This window comes from Ostrea edulis, chromosome 10 (assembly GCF_947568905.1).
Source record: "Ostrea edulis chromosome 10, xbOstEdul1.1, whole genome shotgun sequence".
NCBI classification, from domain to species: domain Eukaryota; kingdom Metazoa; phylum Mollusca; class Bivalvia; order Ostreida; family Ostreidae; genus Ostrea; species Ostrea edulis.
Genome location: NC_079173.1, coordinates 17,600,946 through 17,626,845, shown reverse-complemented (window position 1 = coordinate 17,626,845; position 25,900 = coordinate 17,600,946). Strand labels below are relative to the sequence as shown.

The 25,900-nt window shown below is 34.4% G+C and overlaps 2 protein-coding genes across 8 annotated transcripts in view; one reads left to right on the top strand and one right to left on the bottom strand.

The window, feature by feature from the left end:
* The window catches only part of LOC125661037 (uncharacterized), a 6,556-nt gene extending 4,741 nt beyond the window's left edge, over window positions 1-1,815 (top strand). Inside the window, exons 5-6 of the mRNA XM_056152483.1 lie at window positions 22-111; window positions 1,725-1,815. Coding sequence (XP_056008458.1) covers window positions 22-111; window positions 1,725-1,805 — 171 coding nt within the window. The 3' untranslated portion in view covers window positions 1,806-1,815. The remainder of the gene's footprint in view (window positions 1-21; window positions 112-1,724) is intronic.
* LOC125665213 (uncharacterized) lies at window positions 1,814-25,900 on the bottom strand. 7 transcript variants are annotated; one of them, XM_056152139.1, is made up of 13 exons: window positions 25,445-25,581; window positions 19,160-19,249; window positions 18,601-19,005; window positions 14,565-14,713; window positions 11,484-11,739; window positions 10,629-10,768; window positions 8,035-8,269; window positions 7,750-7,899; window positions 6,206-6,227; window positions 6,007-6,062; window positions 5,185-5,218; window positions 4,791-4,940; window positions 1,814-4,071 (listed from the first exon to the last, which is right to left on the bottom strand). In XM_056152139.1, exons 2-13 carry the CDS (start codon window positions 19,203-19,205, stop codon window positions 3,999-4,001), a joined length of 1,716 nt encoding a protein of 571 aa, XP_056008114.1. In that variant the 5' UTR covers window positions 19,206-19,249; window positions 25,445-25,581; the 3' UTR covers window positions 1,814-3,998. The 7 variants fall into 7 exon arrangements, with proteins under 7 accessions (XP_056008114.1, XP_056008115.1, XP_048753797.2 ...); XM_056152140.1 differs by lacking the exon at window positions 25,445-25,581 and adding an exon at window positions 25,164-25,257; XM_048897840.2 differs by lacking the exon at window positions 25,445-25,581 and adding an exon at window positions 21,344-21,472.

Sequence of the window (25,900 nt, the reverse complement as noted above, 5' to 3'; positions counted from 1 at the left end):
ATTTTTTCCATTGTTTTACAGAGGGCTTTCGCAGATGGGCACAGGTTGTTCAAGAACCCAACCACAGCCATAGACTTCTGGCGTGCGTTTAGAAGGAACATTGACACAATGGTAGGCAATCTTTAAGAAATATCAGAATTATTAGTTTCTGCCCACCTCCCTCCAAAACCATATTATAGGATGAATCAACTCTAGTATCCACTGTTACAAAAAGCAGCAACTTTACGGTATGTCTGTGCAAGTGTACCCAGACAGCAACTATATATTGTATTGAGGATATGTCATAATGTTAAACCAAGGTCATTAAGGCAAGTTCATTATTAGTCACAGAAAATGTTTACGTATAATTCATATACTGTCCATAACTCTCTGAGAAACATTAGAAGTTCCTGCTTTAAAAAAGATTACTTATGACCTGGCATTGTGTCATGACCTTGTGTCAAGGTCATTTGTATTAAGTCAAGGCCAGTCTTAGCCTGTCAGGAAATTATGTAATTCCTGCCTTGAAATTTCTTGTAACAAATACGAATTGCATGCTCAAGGAAACAAATATAATTATATACATTTGTACCACTTGAAGGTAGATCATGACAGAAAAATTTAATGTAAATCTTATCAATAACTATGTATGAGAGAAACATTAGATGCATGTACATTGTTGCTTATGACCTATGGTTTTGTAATTATTATCATTGAACATCATTTAGGCAATATAAGGTCATTGGTAAAACTGTTCACTTCTTGTCTTCTCCATGACTTTATAACAGTGAAACATACACTGCAAGCCCAGACTTGATACAAAGAAGGGAACCATTATTATCTGGGAGTGTCCTAAGTCAAGGTCAAGTACATAACTAGGTCTGACAGCAAAAAGTGTTATTTCTTTTCTAGGGCTTGAAAATTAGAAAACCCATAGTAAGAAAACCTTTAAATACGATATGGCCTTATCCAATGGTCATTCAAACAAGGTTTAAGGAAGGAAAATTCTGAATTTCCATTTCAACAGAAAATTTCTTCAATGAAGGTATTCCATGTATAATGAAAGGATAATGAGCAATTTTGAAGGATTTATATCAATATAAAAGTTTATTGTTATATAAATGATGAAAGTTGAACAAAATGAAATTCACATGATTGGTAAATGATTAGAAGTTGACCTTTTTGCACTGAAGACTTTTTGGAAGAGTTGTCTGCCCTTTGTAAAAATAAGAAAAATCTAATTTTCTAAAAATGTGTGTGGTCAATGATTAATTTTATCTCATATTTTCATAAAAAGAAAGTGCATGTAACTTTCTACCAGAGATTAGTATGAAAATATAATTTGTTTTTAAAATATTGTAATAAAACAAGCTTTTCCCATATACTTCAATGTTAAATTATAGGTGAAATAAATCAAACAGTAAACAAAATTTTGAAAATTCCTATGGTGGATTATTTTTATTTGATGAGCCCTTCAAAATGATACCATGATTACAAATATTCCACCATCCATTTATTAGATATGAGATATGTTCATTATACATTGAATACCTTAACTATTCTGACATCTGTAGATATATTTGTGGAGATGGTATTTTCGGAGATTGCTATTTCTAGTTATAAATGTACTTGTTCAGTTTCTAGTTCATCTTGATAAATTTAGAAAATATTGATTTTGAAACTGCAGTTGAGCAATCATGTATTTCATTTAAATTATTTACAATTGGTTTTCTTTTCTCTTGCAGATGAAACAGACACCAGATAGATGGGTTGCCCTTGAACAGAGAATGAAAAAGAAAGTTGAAGCTTGCAATAAAGAAGATTAAGAAACAGAAAGTGTCCAGTTGTTTATTAATCAAAAAAATACCTGGATAATCATACTTATAATGGTACTTCCTCAAAATCCGGGTTCAAATTAAGGAGTTTTAAATAATGAATTTAGATGTAATTCATTTGCTGCATGATTTTGAGATTGTACTTATTATATCTCTGTATGAATATCATTAACAGTGAAACCTTGATGATCAGTTGTAAATTTAATTATAGACAAAACTGTATATATCTGTGAGGAACAAATTGCTGAGCAACACAGAATTTTATGAAACTTTTCATTAAGTTTTTATAAAAATTCAAAGTCCAATTCAAGTACTAGCATTGAAATGTATACATTACATGGATTTCATATGAAAATATAATGATATTCGCATAATATTCGCATGAATATCGTGCGAAAAACCTTAATAGTAGGTAACAATAATATTCGCATGAATATCGTGCGAATTATTTTTCATATGATAATCATGCGAATTTCACATGAAAATCACATGATTTTTTCATGCGAATATCATACGTGGTCCTTTTCGTCTCCTTTTCATGCGAAGAATTCGCATGATATTCATGCGAATTTCATATGAATTTCATGCGAGCCACTTTTCCCTGTGTACAAGATAGTTGAACACAATCACACGCAAAAGAAGTATTATTTCTAGTGTTTTAGCTAAAGATAGATACAAATGTACATTGTAAACAGGAACTTGTAGCTAATAATATGTTAATAACTAAACTCGTATACTCAAATTAGTAAAGCTTGGATTTTGTTTTGTATTTGATTTACAAACTCAATTTCCCGTGAGGATCCGGGTTAGAATAGGTCCTCAGTACCCCTTGCTTGTTGTAGAAGGTGACTAAATGGGGCGTTCCTTCCGATGAGACCGTAAAATCCGAGGTCCCGTGTCACAGCAGGTGTGGCACGATAAAAATCCCTCCCTGCTCAAAGGCCATAAGTGCCCATTTGAGTGAAATATTTTCAAGAGGGACATTAAACAATATTCAATCAATCAATCAATCAATTGGTTCACTTTCTCTTATTGATATACATGTAGTTACCATATAAATTTGACCGATAATTCTATGGAATTTTAAGATTTCTTCGCAAGTAAATGGTAGCGGGTTCACGTGAGTAACATTTTTCTAAAAAAAATATTTTCTTGACAACATTGATAAGCCAAACGTTTATAATTAACACCATTCTTGTAAAAAGATTCATGATTGATCCGGGGATTTAGACATATTGACTGAGGTTGGTAATTCTAGGCCTTTATATTAATAACATGGTTGATCCGGGGATGTAGACATATTGACTGAGGTGGGTATTCTAGGCCTTTATATCAGTAATATATGCACATGTCACAGGAAAAATAGTTTTCAATATTGGAACACTGTTAAAATGATTTTCAAATATTTTTAAATAAAAGTAAAACCGTGGAAGAGTTACTCATCCAATGCAAATTTTGACTAGCCCCAGACGCGAGCAGACGAGTATTTTTCTCATATCCTGTATAATTGGGAAACAATAGTGAATCCTGCAGTGATTATAGAATTACCATAGATATATAGGTGTTATATGTCTCTGCCAAAAATTAGTGTCGTGATTCAATCCAAAATGAAAAGAAAAATCAATCAATATCAAACCCATTATTTATGTCTTTTATTATATGCTTGATGCACCCTGCACTACAAGTTATAATATTTTTTTAGTTCCGGGTGTACATATGTAACCTTACTAATGCATTAGTTTGTCATCAGCAAATGTCTTGCCCATTTACACCCTTCTTCCTCTTGAAAAAAGAGAAATACAATTTCAAAGCTGTTAAGGGTTGAAGATTGGTATTTTTAAACATTTATCTTCGTATTTCTTTGCAATGACCTCTTTCTTATAAATCCATGTGGAGGAAAATTCCAAACATTCGAAAAGAAATGTTCTAATTCTTAACAGAGTGATTTTGATGAGTTTAGATTGCCACAAGAAGATGATTCAAAAGAATAAAATTGTAATATTGAGCACAATTTGCGTATAAGAAGTTTTGAACGTAATATTCTCAAAACATCTAAATATATGGTATAAGTGTGTACTTGATTATGTAAAAACAATGGAAGCATGAAATAATTATGCACAAGTAGAATAAGATGAGTGAAGATAACGAACAGTGATCAATCTCAATTATCCTATACAACAACTATTATGCGTTTGCACAGTTCAAATCTTCATATTCTTGTTGTTCCTCCGTGACTCTTAAGTCTTCGTATTGCTGTCTGGAAGAGAAAAAAAATGTAGACACATTAGATTCAGTTGTTCTTGTGATACAGACCCTCTCTCACATCAAGGTCCACATCGACTTGAAGTAACAATATATATGATGTCCAATGGCTTGAGAGTGATGTAGATAAGGGTATGTTTCTTCAATGTTTATGATATCCACGTAAAGTAACATAAAATATACTATTATCAACATGATTATATGAGCAATAATAAACTTCAAAATTGCGTCTTTGAGAAAAATATAAAAATCGGAATTGTTTTAAATGTATGATCAAATCTAAGTGGATATTATGTGAATCGTGAGAGGCGTGAGTTATACAAAACGTACTACGTGGATTGCTGTTGCAGCTCATCACGGACGGTAATGTCTGTATACGATATACTGACGTCAGCGATAATAACCATGCATGTATATGTAATCAACTTCTTTACAACCAGAAGTGAAATGCTTGTATGAATTCAATATTGCGGTATCCACATAATTGTTTGATTTTCACGTCTTGTCTTGAACATTTGAGAAGTGGAAATGCATTAGACGACATAAACAGCTATGTCTGTCGATTTCTGATACTGAAGTTATAAGAATTTCCATTGTGGACGATGATAACATATGAAGGGATATATAGTTATTAGTCCCCTATATTTACAATAAAGTTAAGAATAATTTCTACAAATAAGTGGCAGTGATTTAACAATCGATTGTAATACTTACAATTCGGAATCAGGTCTCTTTGTCGCATTTTCTTCTTTTATTTCATTTTTCAAAACTTCGTTTTCGTAAACACTATCATGCTTATCAGTTGTAGATGTTTTTTCTGCATTTGTAACTTTTCTTTCTGGTTCTAATTTTTTACGAACGTTCCTGAAATATGTATAAAAAGCCTTATAAAATACAGTATCGTTCTGTTACGGCTTACATTATACAAGCTTATGGAAGTTATGACAAGGCTCACTGAAATTATATAGATACACGTACATACAACATACACATAGATACACGTACACACACTCTAGTAAAAGTTAGCTAAGAAAGTTTAACCCCCTGATAAAATGTAGAATAGTAAATTTTGTTTAAATTAAGATGTACTAGAATTAGAATACGTTACAGTTCATATGGTCGTTTTCCTTTGGGTATTGAACCTACAAAGAATACGACATATTGTTACATACATGCGAAATGTTATATAAATTATACAACAGTAAAATTAGCTAATTCAAACAGCATTTGAAAACAAGCACTTTAAGAGCATAACCAATATGTATTTGGGACTTTAATTGCAGACATCGATTTCCATTAATATTAATATGTTAATTATGTTGAAATGTAAATCAATCTTGGTCTGTAACTGGCTGTTAAAATTTAAATATACATAGTGAATTTTATATATGAATATGTGAAAGGAGATATGGAGAATTTATCTCATGCTATCTAAGGGTATTTATTTACGACTCCTGTAAAAACATGTCTCTGGCTGGAATCTTTACATTCTGTTCCAAGACATGAACACATTTCTCCATGTATTGTTTCTTTCTTTTGGTTCAATAGGCCTTGATATGAAATAGATTGAAACACTAACCCTATTCCCACTCTTTCTGAAGTACCCTCACAAGGAAGATGACACTTTATTCAAACAAACTCGGTTTAACTTCCGTTGGAGAAGTCATAGTTACCGAAGTATTTTTCAAGTCTGGGTAAAAATGACCTAATTGATCTTGGGAAGAAATCACAAAATGTGAAAAGTTTTCAAAATACAAACTCCAAATAACTTCAGTGAGAACAATTCACTTCAGGTGAACGTATTACATAATTAATCGTGATTAAACTCAAACTTGATGCATACTTGTGTATCTGAAATTTGGAATGTTTGTTTTTGAAGTTCGTTCCCCATTTTAGAATATAAAATAAACGTGAATAATTAATTACTTACAACTGGTTGTAAGACTGGGAATTTTGTTGACGTCCTTTGCCAATTCTGCGTGGTGTCTATTAAAACAAATACTACATTTGTTAACAATGAACCACTGGACATAACAGCCGTGGATGATGTGCTTAGGAGGAGTAAGCATCCCATGCATATGTTAATTGACCTAATAGATAAATTGGGAAACTTCGTATTCAGTACGTACCTTTCTATTTTGAACACAAATCCTAAAAGAGAATAAAAACGAAAGTAAACATAGAATGAAATATTTTTCGGATTTTAATAAACAAGACACTGAGTTTTGTAGAGATTACTAATTGATCCTTTCAACATACTCATCTGATTACTGTGGAGGACAAGATGCAAGTGCGACAGAAATTTAATAACTTATATTCATACTGATATTTTTAAAGGTTCTATAAAACACACTTTTGATGAAGAATCGATTAGAAAAATAATTAATCAATTATTTCTCTGTAATGTTAGAGAGTTCGGCTCGCATGCTGAAGGTCGGGGTTTGAATCCCGGTCGCCACAGACGTAAGTCGTTAAAACAGGTAGTGACAGTTCCATCGCCAAACGCTCAGCATCAGGTGTGAATGTCACGGGTCCTCGGAAATGACCTCAAAAACGGATTTCCCGTATCACAACCTAGGCCTAAATTTAAAGTCCTTTACCGGTCTCGGTGACGTCGCCATACAAAGTGAAGATAACGAACAGCGATCAATCTCATAACTCCTATAAGCAATACAAAATAGATAGTTGGGCAAACACGGACCCCTGGACACACAAGAGGTGGGATCAGGTGCCTAGGAGGAGTAAGCATCCCCTGTGAGTCGAAAACTCTCGAGAGGGACGTTAAACAAGATACATGTACAATTCTTTTGCGAAATTACACAGCCATACACTTTTCCAAAACAGAGGTGGGACTTAATTCGAACAACAGTCCACAGTAAGAACCAAACATATATATATATATATATATATATATATATATATATATATATGTTTGGTTCTTATATATATATACATGTATACCATGACTACTGTATCGCTAATTAATGAATATCATATATAAGTCTTAACTCGCTTGCAAAGTAAATCTATCACATTTCATTATACATGTGAGCACTGAAGATATATTATTTGTCGAAATGCGCATCTGGTGCATCAAAATTGGTACCGTATATAAGTTTTACATGTACCTACAAATCCAGGCTAAGCTTTGTTTTGATTGCCCCATACTATAAGGACCACACTCATTGTGTTGTTGATAATTTTGTTCAACTCACATTTTATCATGTTCCTTGTAACAGTATCTTAATTAATTACTATGATTAATCTTCACTTTTTAAATGAAAAGTGAAGACAACGAACAGTGATCAATCTCACAACTCCTATAAGCAAAACAAAATAGATAGCTGGTCAAAAACGGATCCCTGGACACACCAGAGGTAGGACCAGGTGCCCAGTAGGAGCAAGCATCCCCCGTTGACCGGTCACACCCGCCGTGAGCCCTATATCCCGATCAGGTAAACGGAGTTATCCGCAGTCAAGATCAGTGTGTCAAGAACGGCTTAACAATCGGTATGAAACACGTCAGACAACACTCGACCCAATGCGAGGTTGTACTGACGAAGTAGATCGCCATAACGACCATAGAATTTGCGAAATACTGACTTCAATCGAGACTGTTGAATATTAGGTATTATATGTATTATATGTTGATACATACTAATAGCATGCTTACCAAACAGTATCAGTTGTCCTCTTCTGCATGTTGTTATCACAAGAACAACAACCACAATCATAATGATACACAGCAACACCGACAGAACAGCAACACCGGAAGTGCTGCAACTGACTTCATCAGCCAATGTCGCCTGCTGAGAAACTTGGTCTGAAAGCCACAGTAAACAAATGTGTTAAGCTATTTTCTAATTATGCACCCGTCTGAATTATCCCCATTGCCAATCAATCATATTACCATGATATTTGACAGAAATAATTTTTAAGACACTAAAATGAAATGTACCTCCATTCATATGAGCCAACACACTCTTAAATCTTGAACCGGAACCACAGATGGATGAAGTAGAAAGTTCACATAGGAAGTGGACGACATTGTCGTACACCGTCACGTGATATGTTATTCTGCTGAATTTAATCATTTCACTCGTTTCATTTGCAATTGCTTTTATTTCATCTTCCTGGACAGCAATTTTGGTCCAATTAGCACTCTCTTGCTTTTTCACACACCAGTTGATCGTCTTGCAAATTAAGCAAAAGAAACACAATAACTGATGAAGACCTGCATATATAGTTAAATCTTATATGTACGTAAAAGGTAAAGATAACAAACAGATCAATTTCATAACTACCACAAGCAATACAAAATAGAAAGTTGGGCAAACACAGACCCCTGGATATACTAGAGGTGGGATCAGGTGTCTAGGAGGAGTAAGCAAACTCTATCGACCGGTCACACCGACCGTGAGCCCTATATCTTGATCAGGTAAATGGATCCATACGCAGTCAAAATCAGTGTGTCAAGAACGGCCTAACAATCGGCATGAAACACATCAGACAGCATTTAATCAGATGATACACTGTAGGTTGCATTGGCAAACTAAATCGTTATAACGACCATAGAATTTGCAAAATACTGACTTTAAACGATACTGTAGAAAGCCCTGCACCATCAATTTCTCTGTCAGTAGTCTGCCTCAATTTGAAAATAGGACACCGCTAAACCGGTACATGATACGCCTAAGAATTTCAACAAGTAAGAAAGGATTATCCGTACAAGGATTTTGTCGGAGTTGCAATAACAATGTATTTGGCATTAAACAAATCTAAGTTCAAGGGTTGCAACTCCTTCAAAAATAGTGGATCAGCATTCCCCTTGTAATATGCACATTTAGGCATTATGATCTTCCGTTGTACTAAGTTTCATTGAAATCCCCTAAAGGGTTTAAGAGGAGTTGTGACGACAATGTACTTGCATGAAAATAAATCTAAGTCCAACGGCCCTATAACTCCTTCAAAAATAATGACGTAGCATTCCCCTTGTAATATACGCATCTCGAGATTGTGATCTTTCTTTGTACCAAGTTTCATCAAAATCCCCCAAAAGGGTTTAAGAGGTGTTACGAAAACAGAGAATCTTGAATGGAAAAGAATAACAAGTCCAAGAGGCGTAACTCCTTTAAAAAACACTGGACAGCATACTTCCTGCAGTATTCACAACTCCACATAATGATCGTTCTTTGTACCAAGTTTCATTAAAATCCCCCAAATGGTTTAGGAGAAGTTGTGAAGACAAAGTATTTTGAATAGAGAAAATTAAGTCCAATGGCCACAACTCCTTTAAAAAATATTGGACAGCTTTCCCCTTGCAATATGCAGAGCTCCACATTGTGATCTTTCTTTGTGCCATGTGTCATCATAATCCTCCAAATGGTTTAGGAGGAGTTGTGAAGACAAGGTACTTGCATAAAATAAATCTAAATCCAAGGGCCCTAACTCCTTCAAAAACAGTGGTGCAGCATTCCCCTTGTATTGTGCACATCTCCACATTATGAGCTTTCTTTGTACCAAGTTTCATTAAAATCCCCAAAGGGTTTAGGAGGTGTTGCGAAGACAAAGTATTTTGAATAAAAAAAAATAATGCCCAAAGACAACAACTCCTTTAATAAACTTTGCACAGCGTTTCCCTTGCAAAATGCACAGCTCCACATTATGGTTTTTCTCTGTACCAAGCGTCGTCAAAGTTCTCCAATGGGTTTAGGAAGAGTTGTGAAGACAAAGTCAAAGGAACAGACGGACAGACAGACGGATGAAAGCGGTATAACATGATATCCTGCATTTTTATGCGGGCGTATAAAAACTGACTATACGCAGAACAAGCTCTTGTGTATCGAATTAGTTGAGAGATATAACCACCATGTGCAGTTGATAATGGAATATTGCTACATAAATATTGGAAGTTGACGGTGGAGAAGGTGAAATCATCCCGTTTGTCATAAAGTTGAGTTGTTAGTTTGCTGTTAATATCTACTTTCAATGAAATATCTAAGTATGAAGCAGAAGTGGACGACTCTGTGGTGTCTTTTATTTCGAGTTCACAGGGCTACATCGAATCGACATACACACATATGAACGGAAATTATTATTGTTAATAGATAATACGTCGTCGATATATCTAAATTTCGAATTGAAGGCCACAACAAGAGATTTTTTCTTCTCACATAGAAGTTTTTGATTTTCAGAGTACTTGTACGTGGTATCAGAGTGGTGTTTGACAAAATATTTTTTTTAGATGACTGATCATCAGATATGAATATTTCCGTTTTCTATTTTTGTTGAAGAAGCAACTGTCTATGATGTCAAAAAGTGTAGTCTTTTATTTATCGTTAGGAATGGTCGTGTAAAGTGTTGAAAAGTCATACGTTTTTAATTTTGTTGATTTGAGAAACGTTTTGCGATTTCAAATTTACTAAAGTTCTTTAGAAATTTTTTTTACATATTCATTTTATATGAATATATCAGACTGACTTCAGCCAAATGTAGCCATATACAATACAAGACATCATTATTTGAATAAAAGACAATAAACATTTTGATTACCTCTCTTTGTTCGGATTCCAACATGGACGCCATGCACAAGAGATGAATTGTTCGTCCCGTTTCATATATGTTAATATTCTGTGGATCGATAGAACCGTCGTCGCCGTATAAGAAAAGGGAGGGATCTTTCCACTTGTTTGCTGTTATCAAATCAAACTATTAATGAAACTTCAATGAATCGTTACACCACTAAAACAATTATATAGGTCACACCAACATATATCTGTGTCTGCCAAAACAAATAATATCGTCTCCCATACATTAAAATAAATGTGTAATGCCTATTAAAGCACAAACCTGACGATACGCATTGTTTAATTGCTTTTTAAATACGTGATTGAAAACAATTCTTCGACCTCCTTAACTTTCGCCGTTTACCATGCCCTGCATTCTGGAGATTGTCGAAGATGGCTAAGCGATGAACTCCATGGCGGCTAATGTACATCCAATACTTTCTTCAGTTAATAACTTTCTTTAAGATGCAAAATTACAAGATATATTGTCTATTGAATAATATCGTGTTTAATCCTTTACATGCTTTCTTTACATCCACAGTCATCTGCCGAAAGTGACGAAAAATTATGCGCAGTGCACCATACGAGTGAGATGACAAAATTTGCAAATTAGCTTTTTAATGTTTTCGTTCAGGAAGTAAACTTTGGTATAGCAATGGAATGCTCTAATAATTCATAAAATGAAATGTATATACTAGTATATTTAAATGTGAACTTATCATAACCAATTTTATCATATCTAAACCAAGAATTAGTTTAAGGAAACGACATTTATTATCACTTAATGTCATTAATCATGTAACAGAACAATAACAGTATCTTAATGTATTGCCTAACTTACCTCCAGTAGCCATGTCTGTGTTTATATAAAGCGTTGCATTTGCACCTTCTATCCCACACTCTTTCCTGTAGGTCTTGTAACCAGACTCGCACATGATTTCCAGGTCTGTATCATTGCGCTCAATGTGATAAAATATTTTCGATTCTTGTGTGAGCACACAACCGTCTTCGCTCCTTGATACCAAAGAAGTAAGGGGTTGATCTTGTAATGACATCGGTTTGAATTTCCCCGAGTCTTTCTTGCACCATCGTATATCCTTCAAATACATCTTACATATAGATATTAACTAATGCCACTTAATCATGATGAAGATGTTATAATAATAATGATAACAATAATGATGTTTTATTTAAAGAATATAATATTTCGATCAGCGCATAGGACTATTTTTTTCTTAAATAAATTCAATAAACTCAAACCCATATAGCATGAAATCCCCCCACAAATGAATCATATCACTCTATGTTGATAATCGAAGGAAGCTTATCTAATGGACAACTATAATTCATTCAAAATTTGTACAGTATTCAGTGTTTTCTTTTTTAAAACACACAGGAATATTGAGATCATTACTGGGTTAAAATCGTAAACCAAGAAGATAATAAAACAAACGAATATTTTATATAACTAAGGCTCATGGAGTAGAAACTTTTAAATAACCAGAGGTATTGATTGATTGATTGTATATTATTGTTTAAAACCCCTCCAGAGAATTTTTCACTCATATAGAGACATCACCATTACCGGTGAAGATGTATTTATAGATATACTTTTAAAAAACAATGAGTCACCCAAGTTATTCAAATAATGGTGAAGATGACGAATTCATCATTATGGTTTTCTCTTGAAGATGATTTAATTCCTCAGGCAACACTTAATATGTAAGCATTGTAAAAGTTTTTTTGTTGTTGGTATAATCAATTTTTTGTTTAGAGTTTGCTAGGTGTGAATTTGCAAATTGAGTGGATGAGAGAGGTAGATGGGATTGCATTGTCTGTGTGAATTCCAAATTGTTTTTCGGTGCTAATAAGCTTAATACGATTATCAGACACTTAAAGATCTAAAACACGTAACGTAGAGTTGACATTTCTGTTGTGAACGCATGCGCAGGAGCATATATTTGATCTTTGGTGGGTTTGAAATGAGTTCTCTTGTGAACGTTTTATTTCAATCCGACAAATATCGGAATCAACAAATTTGTTTTCAATATCCCATCATTAACAAAAAGGACTACTTCACAACATAGAAAATTCATATGATTGATGCACAATGAAATTAGCGAGGCACTTCAAGCCAAATAATTGTATATGTAGTACTCCTACTGTAATGTTTAGAGCAAAAGAGGATGTTTAGCCCTTCTACACACGTTGCATCCTATCAGCAACCATAACTTAAACCAACCATTGCTGATGTATCAAATTTGCAACATGTATGTCATAGTATGGTCTATAATGTGAAATGTTTTACTAAAACTAAAATTTTTTAATACCGTTGACATTATTTTGATCCATTGCACACAATCTATAAGTGGAAGTTTTAACGAGAGACAAATCTAGCGATTCTTTTCTTAACAAGAGGCCCGTGTGCCACATCGCGCACCTGAGTTACGTTGGCCCATATTAAAAGATTTTCCAGAAAGAAGATGAAGTGTACGCCAAGTACGGTAAGGGGTTGGTAGCCGCATTGAGACCCCAAGAGGATCCAGTACAATACCCGGGGCCAGGGGCAGAGTCCCCGGAAGCTCCTTGGTTTTACCAATAAAATCACCTATTATTGTGCATAGAAACAAGGTTTCTTGTCAATTTTCAAACCCAAAAGAATCCACAATTCAATTGTTTTTTAAAGTTTTATTATGCCATGTGTACTTGGAAAAACTTTATATTCATTTTACGATTTTATTCGTTGTTTTCGACTGGTCTATACATAATTGGTAAAATTTACTGATACTGAATATATCCTAATCCGTTTACTACATTTGCATACTGAGTATATGATGTGCATTTAAGTACTGCGTGTTTGCCCAACTATCTATTTTTTTATTGCTTGTAGGAGTTATGAGATTGATCACTGTTCGTTATCTTCACCTTGCATTAGACATTATGTTAATTAATTTGAGATTCAAATAAGATTTTAAATTTGATTGAATGGATATTATCATGCTGATTAAACTATAAATCGGGAGTGTGTAATGCATTCATCTTTGAGGCACACATATCTAAACAGCAGAGATTCTCCCTTTTTCTCTCGCAAATGATGTGTACCCAGTTGCGTACTTGAATATAGGCAGCTACGCGCCTGATTTTTACAAACTTGAATCTGCACCATGTCAGGAAGCTTTCATGTAAATTTATTTGTCTCAATGGTTATCGAGAAGATTTTAAAAGATATTCTTCCTATATATTTGTATGTAAAACTTTGATCCACTTTTCTGGCCCCATCCTACTCCCAGGGGCCATCACGTTTACAAAATTGCATCTGCACTATGGCAGGAAGATTTCATGTAAATCTCAGCTTTTCTGGCCCAGTGTTTCTTGAGAAGATTTTTAAAGATTTTCCCTATATATTTGTATGTAAAACTTTGATTCCCTATTATGGCCCCATCCTATTTCCAGGGTCATACTTTTAACAAACCTTAATCTCCGCTATATCAGAAAGGTTTCATGTAAATATCAGTTCCTCTGGATTAGTGGTTCTTGAGAAGAAGATTTTTTTAATGACCCCATCCTATTTTTGCATTTTTGTCATTATCTCCCCTTTGAAGGGAGCATGGCCCTTCATTTTAACAAACTTGAAAGCCTTTTACCCAAGGATGCGTTTGGTCAAGTTTGGTTGAAATTGGTTCTGTGGTTCTGGAGAAGAAGTCGAAAATGTAGAAAGTTTACAAAAGGACACACAGACAGATCACGGAGAACAGGAAATCAGAAAAGCTCACTTGAGCTTTCAGCTCAGGTGAGCTAAAATCAAATTGTTGCTAAATAAATAAAGCAGTTATTCAATGTATTACCATTATTGTTATATAACATGCTAGAACTCAACGAATATAATTATAAAATCTTGCAGTATGTGAGTAAACTTAATTACCTGACTTGGTAAGGCATTTATGCTTTCAATTTCCCCAATACATTGTATTTGTATAACATCTCCAACACTAAATGCTTCCCCATTTCTGTTCTGTGATTTAGTTTGTCCACGAAGAATTGCCGGGACATGCATGTGAGTGGGTGGTTGACCTGTAATTTTAAAACTCCCCTAAAGACAGAAAGCATTTACAAAACAGAAATTGTCACATTGAAAAATAACAAATATGCGATGCACGTAAGTTTTATTTATATAAATTAGAAGAAAAAACTACAACAGTTCGTTTCATATGAGTATGGAAAACTTCTTCATGCGAAATATAGATACATACATGTAATTTATATCAAAGTGTAGGGTCTTTGAAATATTAGCCTTCAGACCCGATGATGTGTGAAGTCATATTTAGGGATACGTCTTAATGCTCTCAAGTATAACGTTAGCGAAAAGCAATTTGACGAAGGAGAACACAAGCACCTGAACGCAAACCATAGATCCCGTGTTAGTATTAGAGGCCGATATAATGACTTTATAGAGAATTACCTATCAAAAGTCTTCTATAAAAATGATACACGTATATGTGAAATGTGCAAACATCAGTTCAGCATTTGCCTATACATGAAGGGTAAGTTAAAACTTTTTCGATTAATGAATCACTTCATGTTTAGTAGAGACCCAGATATTTTCATAAGGAAAACACAAGAATTTATAAAATCAATATTAATGATATATATTAAATTAAAGACATCTGGTTTACTGTTGTCCAAAGCCGATGCTAAATAGTGGTAGGACCATTTGGATTCAGACTTCAGCGCCTTGTTATGACTAAACAAAGTTAAATTGTATGACGGGCGGAATTTTAATTACCTTCTCCATCGTAAACTCCCCATATTTATGTAACAGTATTCTATTGTAAACTGCGTATGTTGTCTATGTCTTTCAGCTGATTCCATACGCGAGAACATGTTCTGCGCATGATTGCATAGTTTTATTTTCAAAATTGACGCAGGCTACTAACAAATAAGTTGATGTTACAGCCTCGTTAACATTCAGCAATTCGCTGATTACAGTGATAATAATCTGATTTGCAACTACATGTACAACTTGCCATTAGGTCGAATGTTGTATGACGTGTTTCATACCAATTGTTAGATTGTTCTTTACACACATATTTTGGCTACGGATTACTCCCCTTTAGCGATCAAGATATTGGGCTTGTGGCGGGTGTGAACGGTCAACAAGGCATGCTTACTCCTAGGCACCTGATCCCAATTTTGGTATATCCTGGGGTCTGTTCTACCCCTGATCTTAATTTTGTATTCTTGATAGTATTTATTATATTGATCACTGTTCGTTACCTTAAATTTGCACACCATTTTTCTCATATATTTAATGGAAACGCGTCCAATTTGGTACATCATGTACCCTCCATATAACAATAAATATGAAATAAAGGGACAGACATCCTGCAAGAGAAGTCGAAAGAATCAAAATTGCAACACGATTTAGAAATACCCACAAGGAAGCTACACAGCAAGTTTCAACTGGTTATGTGACAGAAAATGAAAATAAAAACAGAAAAGGAATGACAGACGGACGTACAGGCATCGCTGTAGCACCATATGTTTTGTCTAAAGATGGGCGTATTAAAACCGTTTACGGTTTAAGGTATCTCACTACACTAAAGCTTATAGTCTTTAAGACACTATGTAACAAGATGGCGATTTAAATGTTTGTGAAATTATTTGTATCGATCGGTTTGTTTTTCTATCATCGTAGCTCAGTGGTTAAAGCATGAACCACAGATCTCGAGTTCAAATCCGCCAGAGTCTTTTGCTATTATGGATTGAAATAATTTTTTTAAAAATCATGAATTTATCCATATTTGCATATTTATCTGCCTTTTTGGTATATATACTTATCATATATCATCATATCTTTTATGATTAAATCAATTCGTACTAATTTGAGAAACTATTTTAGGGTGTAGTAAGCAACCTTAAAGTGTTAGACGTATCATAAGTAAGAATTTTAAAGTTGTTTATTCACCTTTACTACGTGAATACCAGTATAAAAATCCAAGGAGAAAGAGATAATATCACATCTGTAGATAACGCCTCTTCCTGGTAACGTAAATGTTTCTAGGGCAACTAATATAAAGCATGTTTAAAAATAGATACAAGTCTCACTGCAACGTACATACAGAACCAAGAGCATAGACATACCAGATGTGGGATCAGGTGTCCAGGAAGAGTAACCACCCCTGTTGATAGGTTACACATGCCGTGAACCCTATATCTTGATCAGATCAACATTATTATTACATAATTTAAAAACCAAGCAGTCTGTGCTTTTGTGTTTATCTAAAATCATCAACACAAAGGTTAGACAAATTGTGACGTAAGTTCCATTTAATCCACTCGCTATGCGGAACGCTTTTTGTCCAAATTCTCTTCACAAGTATAGTTCTTGCAAAATGATACAAGGTCGTTTTAAATTGAATACCAACTTTGAAATGATTAAAGTTCTATAGAATTTTAGTTTCCCCTATAAAAAAAAACACCACCGTAATAGCATGAACATTCTTTATTGGTGCTATATGTGCATATAAACATTTAAGATATGTTTATTTTACCTACTTATTGATGAATTGATATTGTTAACTTTCGTGTTTGTGGTTATTCAACCTAAAACGTTCATTGATCATTTAGCTTTTTTTTCCATGGAATATAGCAACAATTAAAAATGTTATGTTGAAAATAGGTTTACCAGGATATAAGCAGCAATACGTTATGAGATAAAGTTTACAATACATTTACACCGACGTCCACCATCATCATTAAAACTACATATAACTCCCCTTTGGAAAAACACTATTTGTATGATGATGTTTATATATATATATATATATATATATATATATATATATATAGTATTGTTATTCCCATTGTCTGTTTTATAATTCATGTTGTATGATATAATTTATTTCATCAAGTATTACATTAACCTCTATAAAAGTGTTTCATTTCTGTTGCTATGGTCCGTTAAAATTCAAATTGGAAGAGAGGTCTTCACAATTACGTCAGCAGCTCATGACTAGTGTGCTGTTGGGAATTTCCTCGCTGTGGCCTTCATTTCGACATGTAGATATATCGATGACGTTTTGTCTATTAACAATAATGACTTTCATATGTCGATTCGATATATCCCTGTGAGCTCGAAATAAAAGAAACAGAGAGTCGTCCACTTCTGTTTCATAGCTAGATACCTTATTAAAAGTAGACATTAACTGCAAACTGACAACTCAGCTGTATGAGAAAAGGGGCGATTTCAGTTTCTCCATAGTCAACTTCACATATTTATGTAGCAATATCCCATTGCCACCTGCATATGGTGTTTATATCTGCGTATGGTCAGATTTTAAATCTAGGCAAGCTACTGACAAACAAGTTGAAGTTACTGGAGTTTCAACAGTCTCGATTGATGTCAGTATTTCGTAAATTCTATGGTCGTTATAACGATCTAGTTTGTCAATGCAACCTACCATTAGGTCAAATGCTGCTTGACGTGTTTCATACCGATTGTTAAGCCGTTCTTGACACACTGGTTTTGAGTACGGATAATTCCGTTTACCTGATCAGAATATAGGGCTCACGGTGGCTGTGACCAGTCGTCAGGGGATCTTTACTCCTCCTAGGCACCTGATCCTACCTCTGGTGTGTCCAGCAGCCCATGTTTGCCCAACTCTCTATTTTGTATTGCTTATAGTAGTTATGAGATTCGTTATCTTCACCTTTCATTATTGAAACTAGATTTTTCTGTAGTGCTTCTTTTATGTTTGTCATTATTCAATAATAAAGTAGAACAAAGCAATGAGTGCAGTTATAGATCTTCGATATTTTTTTTCGACTTTCAAAAAAGCAGATTAATGATATTTGTACTTCTTGGTGTCAGAGTAAAACTTGTACAAATCCCTTTAACTTTGATAACATCGATTTTTGAAAACAATTACGAACTCGCCACCATATTCTAGCAAACTCACCTTTTGTGAACAATATATTTCTCTCCGGACTTACGGAAGTAAAAGTGCTTTTGGAGATTTGGCATCGGAAAACACTGTAAAGATCTGGATCAGGTGTGCATCTATCCAGTGTAATCGAAACAACAAGATGGCAGCGAACGTAAAAATACCATGAGGATCCCACCGTACATCTTTGAAAATAAATCGAGTATCCATATTTTTTCGTGTCCGTGCTTGCCCAATAAGATCCCGTTTTATTTGCTATTACGATATCTTCCCATTCTGTGCTTTTGTTTTGACGAATTTTAATGTTAATATGTTCTTCAACATCATCCCGTATACTGGAAAAATCGTACATACTGCACTGGAAGGTGACATTCTTTTCACCCATGATGGAGGATGGGGACACATATATTGACCACCGTCCTGTAATAAATTGTAGGAACAGATGTTAAAAACAACAACATAAAATCTCCAAAAACAAAACTAGGTCATCTCGGTTCTCATGGAAATAGTGTTATACTTGGATGACATAACTAAATCAGGATTTACTAAAGGATGTTAGTTAATGAATACGTACCGTTACAAAGGGACCAACATAAAACAAACCAAACCAAAACAGTCATTCTTAAGACCAGGAAGTCTTACATACGAAAGCCCGTTTGTATCACTGAAAATAAATCATAATACTTTAATTACGAGTGAACTTCGTTACGTTGCAAAACTATTGCATAGAAATATTTAATCAGTGTCTTATAGGACAGAATAGTACAACTCTGTTCCTATTGCTCTCGTTTATACAGCGACTCACTTTACAAATGGTCGGATCACTGAGATCGTTATTTCTATAACAATGTAAATGTATGTATGGTTTTTGATATCTTTGATTAAGAACTTTAACCAAATAAGGTATAGTCAACATGCAACGTCTAGTTTCGAATAAATGTAATAAAAATAATTTAGTTTTTGATGACAATCATTTTTCCCAACCTCAATGTGAAAAAAGGTCGTAGTGGTTCAATGGTAGAGCATTCGCTTTGTAACTGGGAAGTTGTGAGTCTGATCCCCGCTTATGTCATGACCGATTCAAATCAAGGGCGTTATCATAGATAGGGATTGCTCCTTCGTCAAACGCTCGTCATTTAGAAGTGATTGATTGATTGGTTGTATACTGTTTAACGCCTCTCTCGAGAATTTATTTTACTCATATGGAGACGTCATCATTGCCGGTGAAGGGGTGTTTTATATAGAGGTCTGTGCCCGGCGCTTACGGCATTTGAGAAGGGAGGGATCTCTATCGTGCCACACCTGCTGTGACACGGGACCTGGGATTTTACGATCTCATCCGAAGGATCGCCCCATTTAGTCGTCTCTTACGACAAGCAATGGGTACAGAGGACATATTCTAACCCGGGTCCCGACGGGAACATTTAGAGGTGAGAATCAAGGGTCTTACGGATAAGGGCCTTAAAAGTACAGGGGCTAAGCCCGTTTTGGGCCCCAACTTTGTGATACCATAAATATAGAAAGGGGTCTAACTCTGACCTAAATCGAAAACTACCCACTAGTTTCAAATGCCTAAAAAATCAGAAACTAGGTGCGATATGCGTAATTTACCGGTCTCCTTGAATAGATTATTGTTTTAACTACTTGCATGCCACATTTAAAGCCACATGTTTGGGCCCAAAACGGGCATAGTCCCTGTGCTTAAAAACGGAGGCTCTGTGGTACGTGTGACAGGCATTTCACGTACTTTCAAGAACCTCCACTACTACGGTTCTGAGTGTCAAGCATAAGTGTAAATTGTAACTTGTAACTTATATTTCAGTCAAAATGTCAATAAACAATCAAATTATTTTTCCTGTAACTGTAAATAAAAGAGTAACATGGTTCCATAATCCACACAGTACATAACGGAAGAAAATACATGTGGTGCATATCTTCATATTTGTCTACTTGCTGACAAGAATCCATCCTTAAGAACGGTTTTTAGAATATGTTTCATTTATAACGTAATGCTGAAGCCTAGTTTGCATTTGGTCTGCGATGTTCCTGCAGAGCCTGCAACATACATGTGGTCTTATCTACCTTTACGCGCGGCCTTCGTGAGCTGACAGGCGGGGGTTTTGATTTTTTTTTTTTAGACGTGCGCCATTCGTGCGCTGACGTGCGGGAGTTGTGGATGCTTTACATGCGCTGACAGGAGGGGTTGGGTGGGTGGGGGGGGGGGGGTTACGTGCCGCCATGGTGCACTGACCCACGGGGATTGTGGATGCTTTACGTGCGCTGACAGGAGGGGTTATGGGGTTTTTTTTACATGCCGCCATCGTGCGCTGACAGGCGGGGGCAGTGGAAATTCGTAAGGAATCACAGATTACATGTCCTATTAGGTTTTGTTTAGTTGAAAGTTAAAATGTTAAGAGAAGCTGTCAGTAACCATTGAGAATTGTCTTTAAAAAGTGGAAAGTGCAAAATTCACAAATCTAAACGAAACTCTCACACTTTTGTGTATGGTGATAGTAAAATTACTGAAACCATGCATCGTGTTTCTATGGCAATGGACCGTACCCACAGTTAAATCATTAGATGTTGAGTTTTTAATCTTTTCACAAATATTTCTAATAAAACAATTTTCCAAAAATGTACAGTGAATGGAAATTCAAGAAAGCACTTAGATTATTGTACTTGTGATTTAAAAAATGTGTATTTCCTTGCTTATTCTTAAAAATAAGTCATCAATTAAAGTAAAAATAGAATTTCTGACTTCTTTTCAGACACTATTTTCTCTGAAACGCAGCAGGGCTGACTTTGATTCTACATGCCGTTTTTAAGACAGTTATCTTCACCTTGCATACTACCAATATAGTAAATAAAAACAGTCAAACAATTTACCATTTTTGTAAAAAAAAAAAAAAAAAAAAAAAAAAAAAAAAATCCCTCAAAACTCTACACTAGTGCTTACTATTCTACACAATTATTATCCCCCTTGATGCGAACTCTCTAGAATTAAAGGGAGAAATGAATGAATATCACTTAGCAGACATCATCAACAATTCTGGATGCTCATTTAGGAATTCATTTAACAGGAAACTTGAAAGGTGATGTAGAGATTTGCCTATTTTTCTGTAAATTAAATTTCATATGTTAGTTGATAGTGAAGTTAGAATCCATGTAATCATTCCAAATTCATACAATCTGTCTCAATTACAGATAGTAAATTTTAAATAGTAAACACCAGTAAATAAGATTCAAAGTGTATCTATTGTAGAACACTTGTTTCTCTTAAGAAAAACCCAAAGATCCGCCAAACAGAAATATCTAAATCATTTTCTACACTCAATCAATATCAATGGTGACGTCACATTTTCACCTCACCATGCATTGTGACGCACTTTTGTGTATTCAAAGTATTTCATTCTCACTGAAATAATTTTATTTCTATCAAATGATCAATGTAATTTCTATCATAATGCAATTAGTATTTCAAAATATTGTATACGTAACGATGTGAATTGTTGTTCTAATGAGAAGGGAGAGAGAGAGAGAGAGAGGGGGGGGGTATTTTGTTGGTATATCCTCTAACAAATATTCCATTCCTATATCATTAGGTTATGAATATAGGACACACGTTTCGTTTTCCAAGTACAAATCCTGTAATTCATATATCTTAGACCACATCCATATTTTAAATGTAATAAAACAATACACTTCATAGAGATTTCGATATAGAAATACTTGAGGCCTACTTATTCTAGCATCTAACATGTGCAAGGTGAAGATAACGAACAGTGATCAATCTCATAACTCCTATAAACAATACAAAATAGATAGTTGGGCAAACACAGACCCCTGGACACACCAGAGGTGGGATCAGGTGCCTAGGAGGAGTAAGCATCCCCTGTTGACCGGTCACACCCGCCGTGAGCCCTATATCCTGATCAGGTAAACGGAGTTATCCGCAGTCAAAATCAGTGTGCCAAGAACGTCTTTTAACAATCGGTATGAAACACGCCAGACAGCATTTGACCCAATGCGAGATTGTATTGACGAACTAGATTGTTATAACGACCATAGAATTTGCGAAATGCTGACTTCAATCGAGACTGTTGAAATCCCTGTACCATCAACTTGTTTGTCAGTAGCTTACCTCGATTTAAAAACTGACTATACGCAGAACAAGCTCTTGCATGTCGAATGTATGTATCAAATGGCAGACCCCCCTCCCCTCCCAATAGTAAACTTAACAAACCTGGTGATTTTAATTATGTTGTTTGACCTTGTTATGTACATATTTCCATAGTTGATACTTTTTAAGAGTATTATTCATAAAGTAGCATTGTGTTTATCTACACATGAGTTTGAAAAAATAAATTTGTAAAATTTTGAAAATATAATATTGTGATTCATTTAACTTTTCTGATATTTATATCTATTTCCTGATATATTTTTTTTTTATTCTATATCAATTTTATTCAATGCATCTTCCTGATCATATGGAAGTTATAATTGATAGTAATACACTGCAAGCATCCATCACTCTCTCTCTCTCTCTCTCTCTCTCTCTCTCTCTCTCTCTCTCTCTAATATATATATATATATAAACCACAGCATTATGTGATTTAAAAAAAAATACACAGGTTGGTTAGTAAATAAAGATATACACATGTGTAAATTAAATCCAAATGGAGTTTAGGTCAACTGATTAAATATAAAGGTCACTGGTTAATGTATGTGCCTTTGAGATTGTAGGATAAGGTCATTTACAAGTTTCAATAGAATTTAGCATGTCATTAAAAAGTAATTGATGCACCCAGAAGGCAAATGTTCTTGACCTAAATTAGATCATTAGCGTAGTAATTAGATAGATTTTCGAAAATGTAGCTGAACATAAAAGAATGGTGCTTTTGGTCTAATCTAACACTTGTTATTTCTTCCTATATGAAAGACCTTGCTAGATTGCGTTAGGTTTCTGAAAAAAGTTAGCTAAAAAAGTTATTGTTTTATTAAATTTTTGACTGTATACAATGCAAGGTATGTCGGTTGCCATGGCAACCATTATGCTGAGATATTTAAATTTCTTATTTCAACTAAATTTTATATAAGCCTTTTTCATTTACCTTAAACTAAAAAAATATGCATCTTATTATTGGACATCAACGAGGTATATTTCATTGTTTTTTTTTTCAAGGACTTTGTCCTTGTTACCATGGTAACAACAAAGTGATCAATAACTTTGTGTTATTTGAGTTTAAGTAACTCACACATGCGTTTTCAATGATTTTATCAATAACACTGCATGAAATTTTGGAATTCTTCAATAACTTTTTTTTTTTGGCACTTTCCAAAAAATTCTCCATGATTACTGACAACTTTTCTTAACATCTTAAGCCTGTAGCCCGTGTTTTGCAGAAGACGCGCACTGATCGCACAGCGAACACACAATACTTGGAGTTCATTGGGGACCAGAAACACTGTACAGTGTCTGTAAGGGATAAAAGATAGAAATGGTTCTGTAAGGGATAAAAGATAAAAATGTTTTATTATCTAGATACGGGACAGGTACTAGCAGAGCAGCGGCGAATGACGAGTCACGTATCTTATACAATAGACTATCTGAGCTTTTTATCGTTTATACATAGCAATGAATATCTATTGTCATAAGACGGTACTGGCCACGCTGGCAAATCCAAATACATATAGATCGGAACATTGTTTGACCTGTACAACTTCGAAATTATGTTAAAACATCATAAGAAATCATTCTAAATACGGATTTATCTCTCGCTCTGTCTCTCTCTCTCTCTCTCTCTCTCTCTCTCTCATACTCTGATCTCAAAATTGCGGCTTTAACACTTTAATTCGTTTAAAAAAAGGGGGGGGGGGGTTAAGAATTTTTCTTATTGACCTCGAAAACTAGTATATCATCAGTTTATCACCTTTAGACTTCTAAACCATGATAAAACATTATTCTAAATATTCATAAGTACAGATTCACATAGACTTCTATGTTTTGAAATTATAGATACATATAGAAAGATAGATAAATAAATCGACATCACAATTATTTTTCTTGTATCTTAACGAAGACATTTTAAATAGCTGATGCCCACAAACAAACATTGATCGATATTCACGTTTTAATGAACTGTCCAGAGTCCAGAGATGTAAGGAGATTGCAACAATGCGTCAACAAAGATGTAAAATATATGTACAAAATCGGAATGATAAACAGGTCCAGTCCAAAGACTATTTCTACCTACATAGCTATTAATAGCTACCTAGATATTTAAACCTACTTAAAGTAGCTTGTTCTACCTATTTGTACCTGTTTTTAAAATATAAATAAAATAATTAAGGCCTTTAATATAAAATTGCATAAAGGTAAACTTTAACATTAATACAGATTTGTAAGACATTCTAGACTTCTTATCACTTACATATAGCTTTGATCCTAAGCTCCTATAAAATGGAACTGGGTGTAGTTATTGATGCAAGTTTGAAAGGTTAGAAAGCAATCATTTTTTATCCAATATTTTTGTGGTATTCATCGTCAGTGTAAGTGAATCAAAAAATTTGGTACATACCATATTGCGCCGTTCCTGCATTTGACCACGAAATGCAAGTAGAGGAAAAAGTAGGTAAAAATAGCTACCAGGAGTATGTTTAAATACCTAGGTAGCTATAAGTAGCTACGTAGGTAGAAATAGTCTTTGGACTGGACCTGATAAAGGATACATGTATATCTAACATGTCAAGCGAAACAAAAAAGTGATAAGAGGATAAATCATATTAGCCTTGATACTCTAAAATGTTGAATCGCACCCCTAAACACTGCATGCATATGAATAGAAATAATTCATCCTACCTGTAGTTTTGTTTTCTTTGTTGTGTTTATCGTGCGCCCAATTTCCGACAAACATTCTGGAAAAACTACGTGGTCTATTTAAAAATCCAGTAGAATAATCATATCGTAGGAGATCTTAACGTTGTTTTTTTTTTTAAATATTCCAAACCAGCACACTATGAATGAGATTCTATTAAATTTTCCTTCACAAATACAATAAATGAAGCAACACGAATCACGCAATTTTTGCGCACTCTTAGTCAACACAGATCTGTCTGTCTGGGACAATAGTTTATGAAAACAGTGCCGGTTAAAATCAGCTGTGACCTCCTTCTATTGTAATATATGTAGTGCTCCATTATTTTTTAGAAATGGAGTTTCAGACAACTACTTTGTAATGTTCTGTTGAGTTAAAGCGGATATGAATTAATAAATACGGACACATTTCGCATCTCATCCGCCATATTTCTCTCAGGT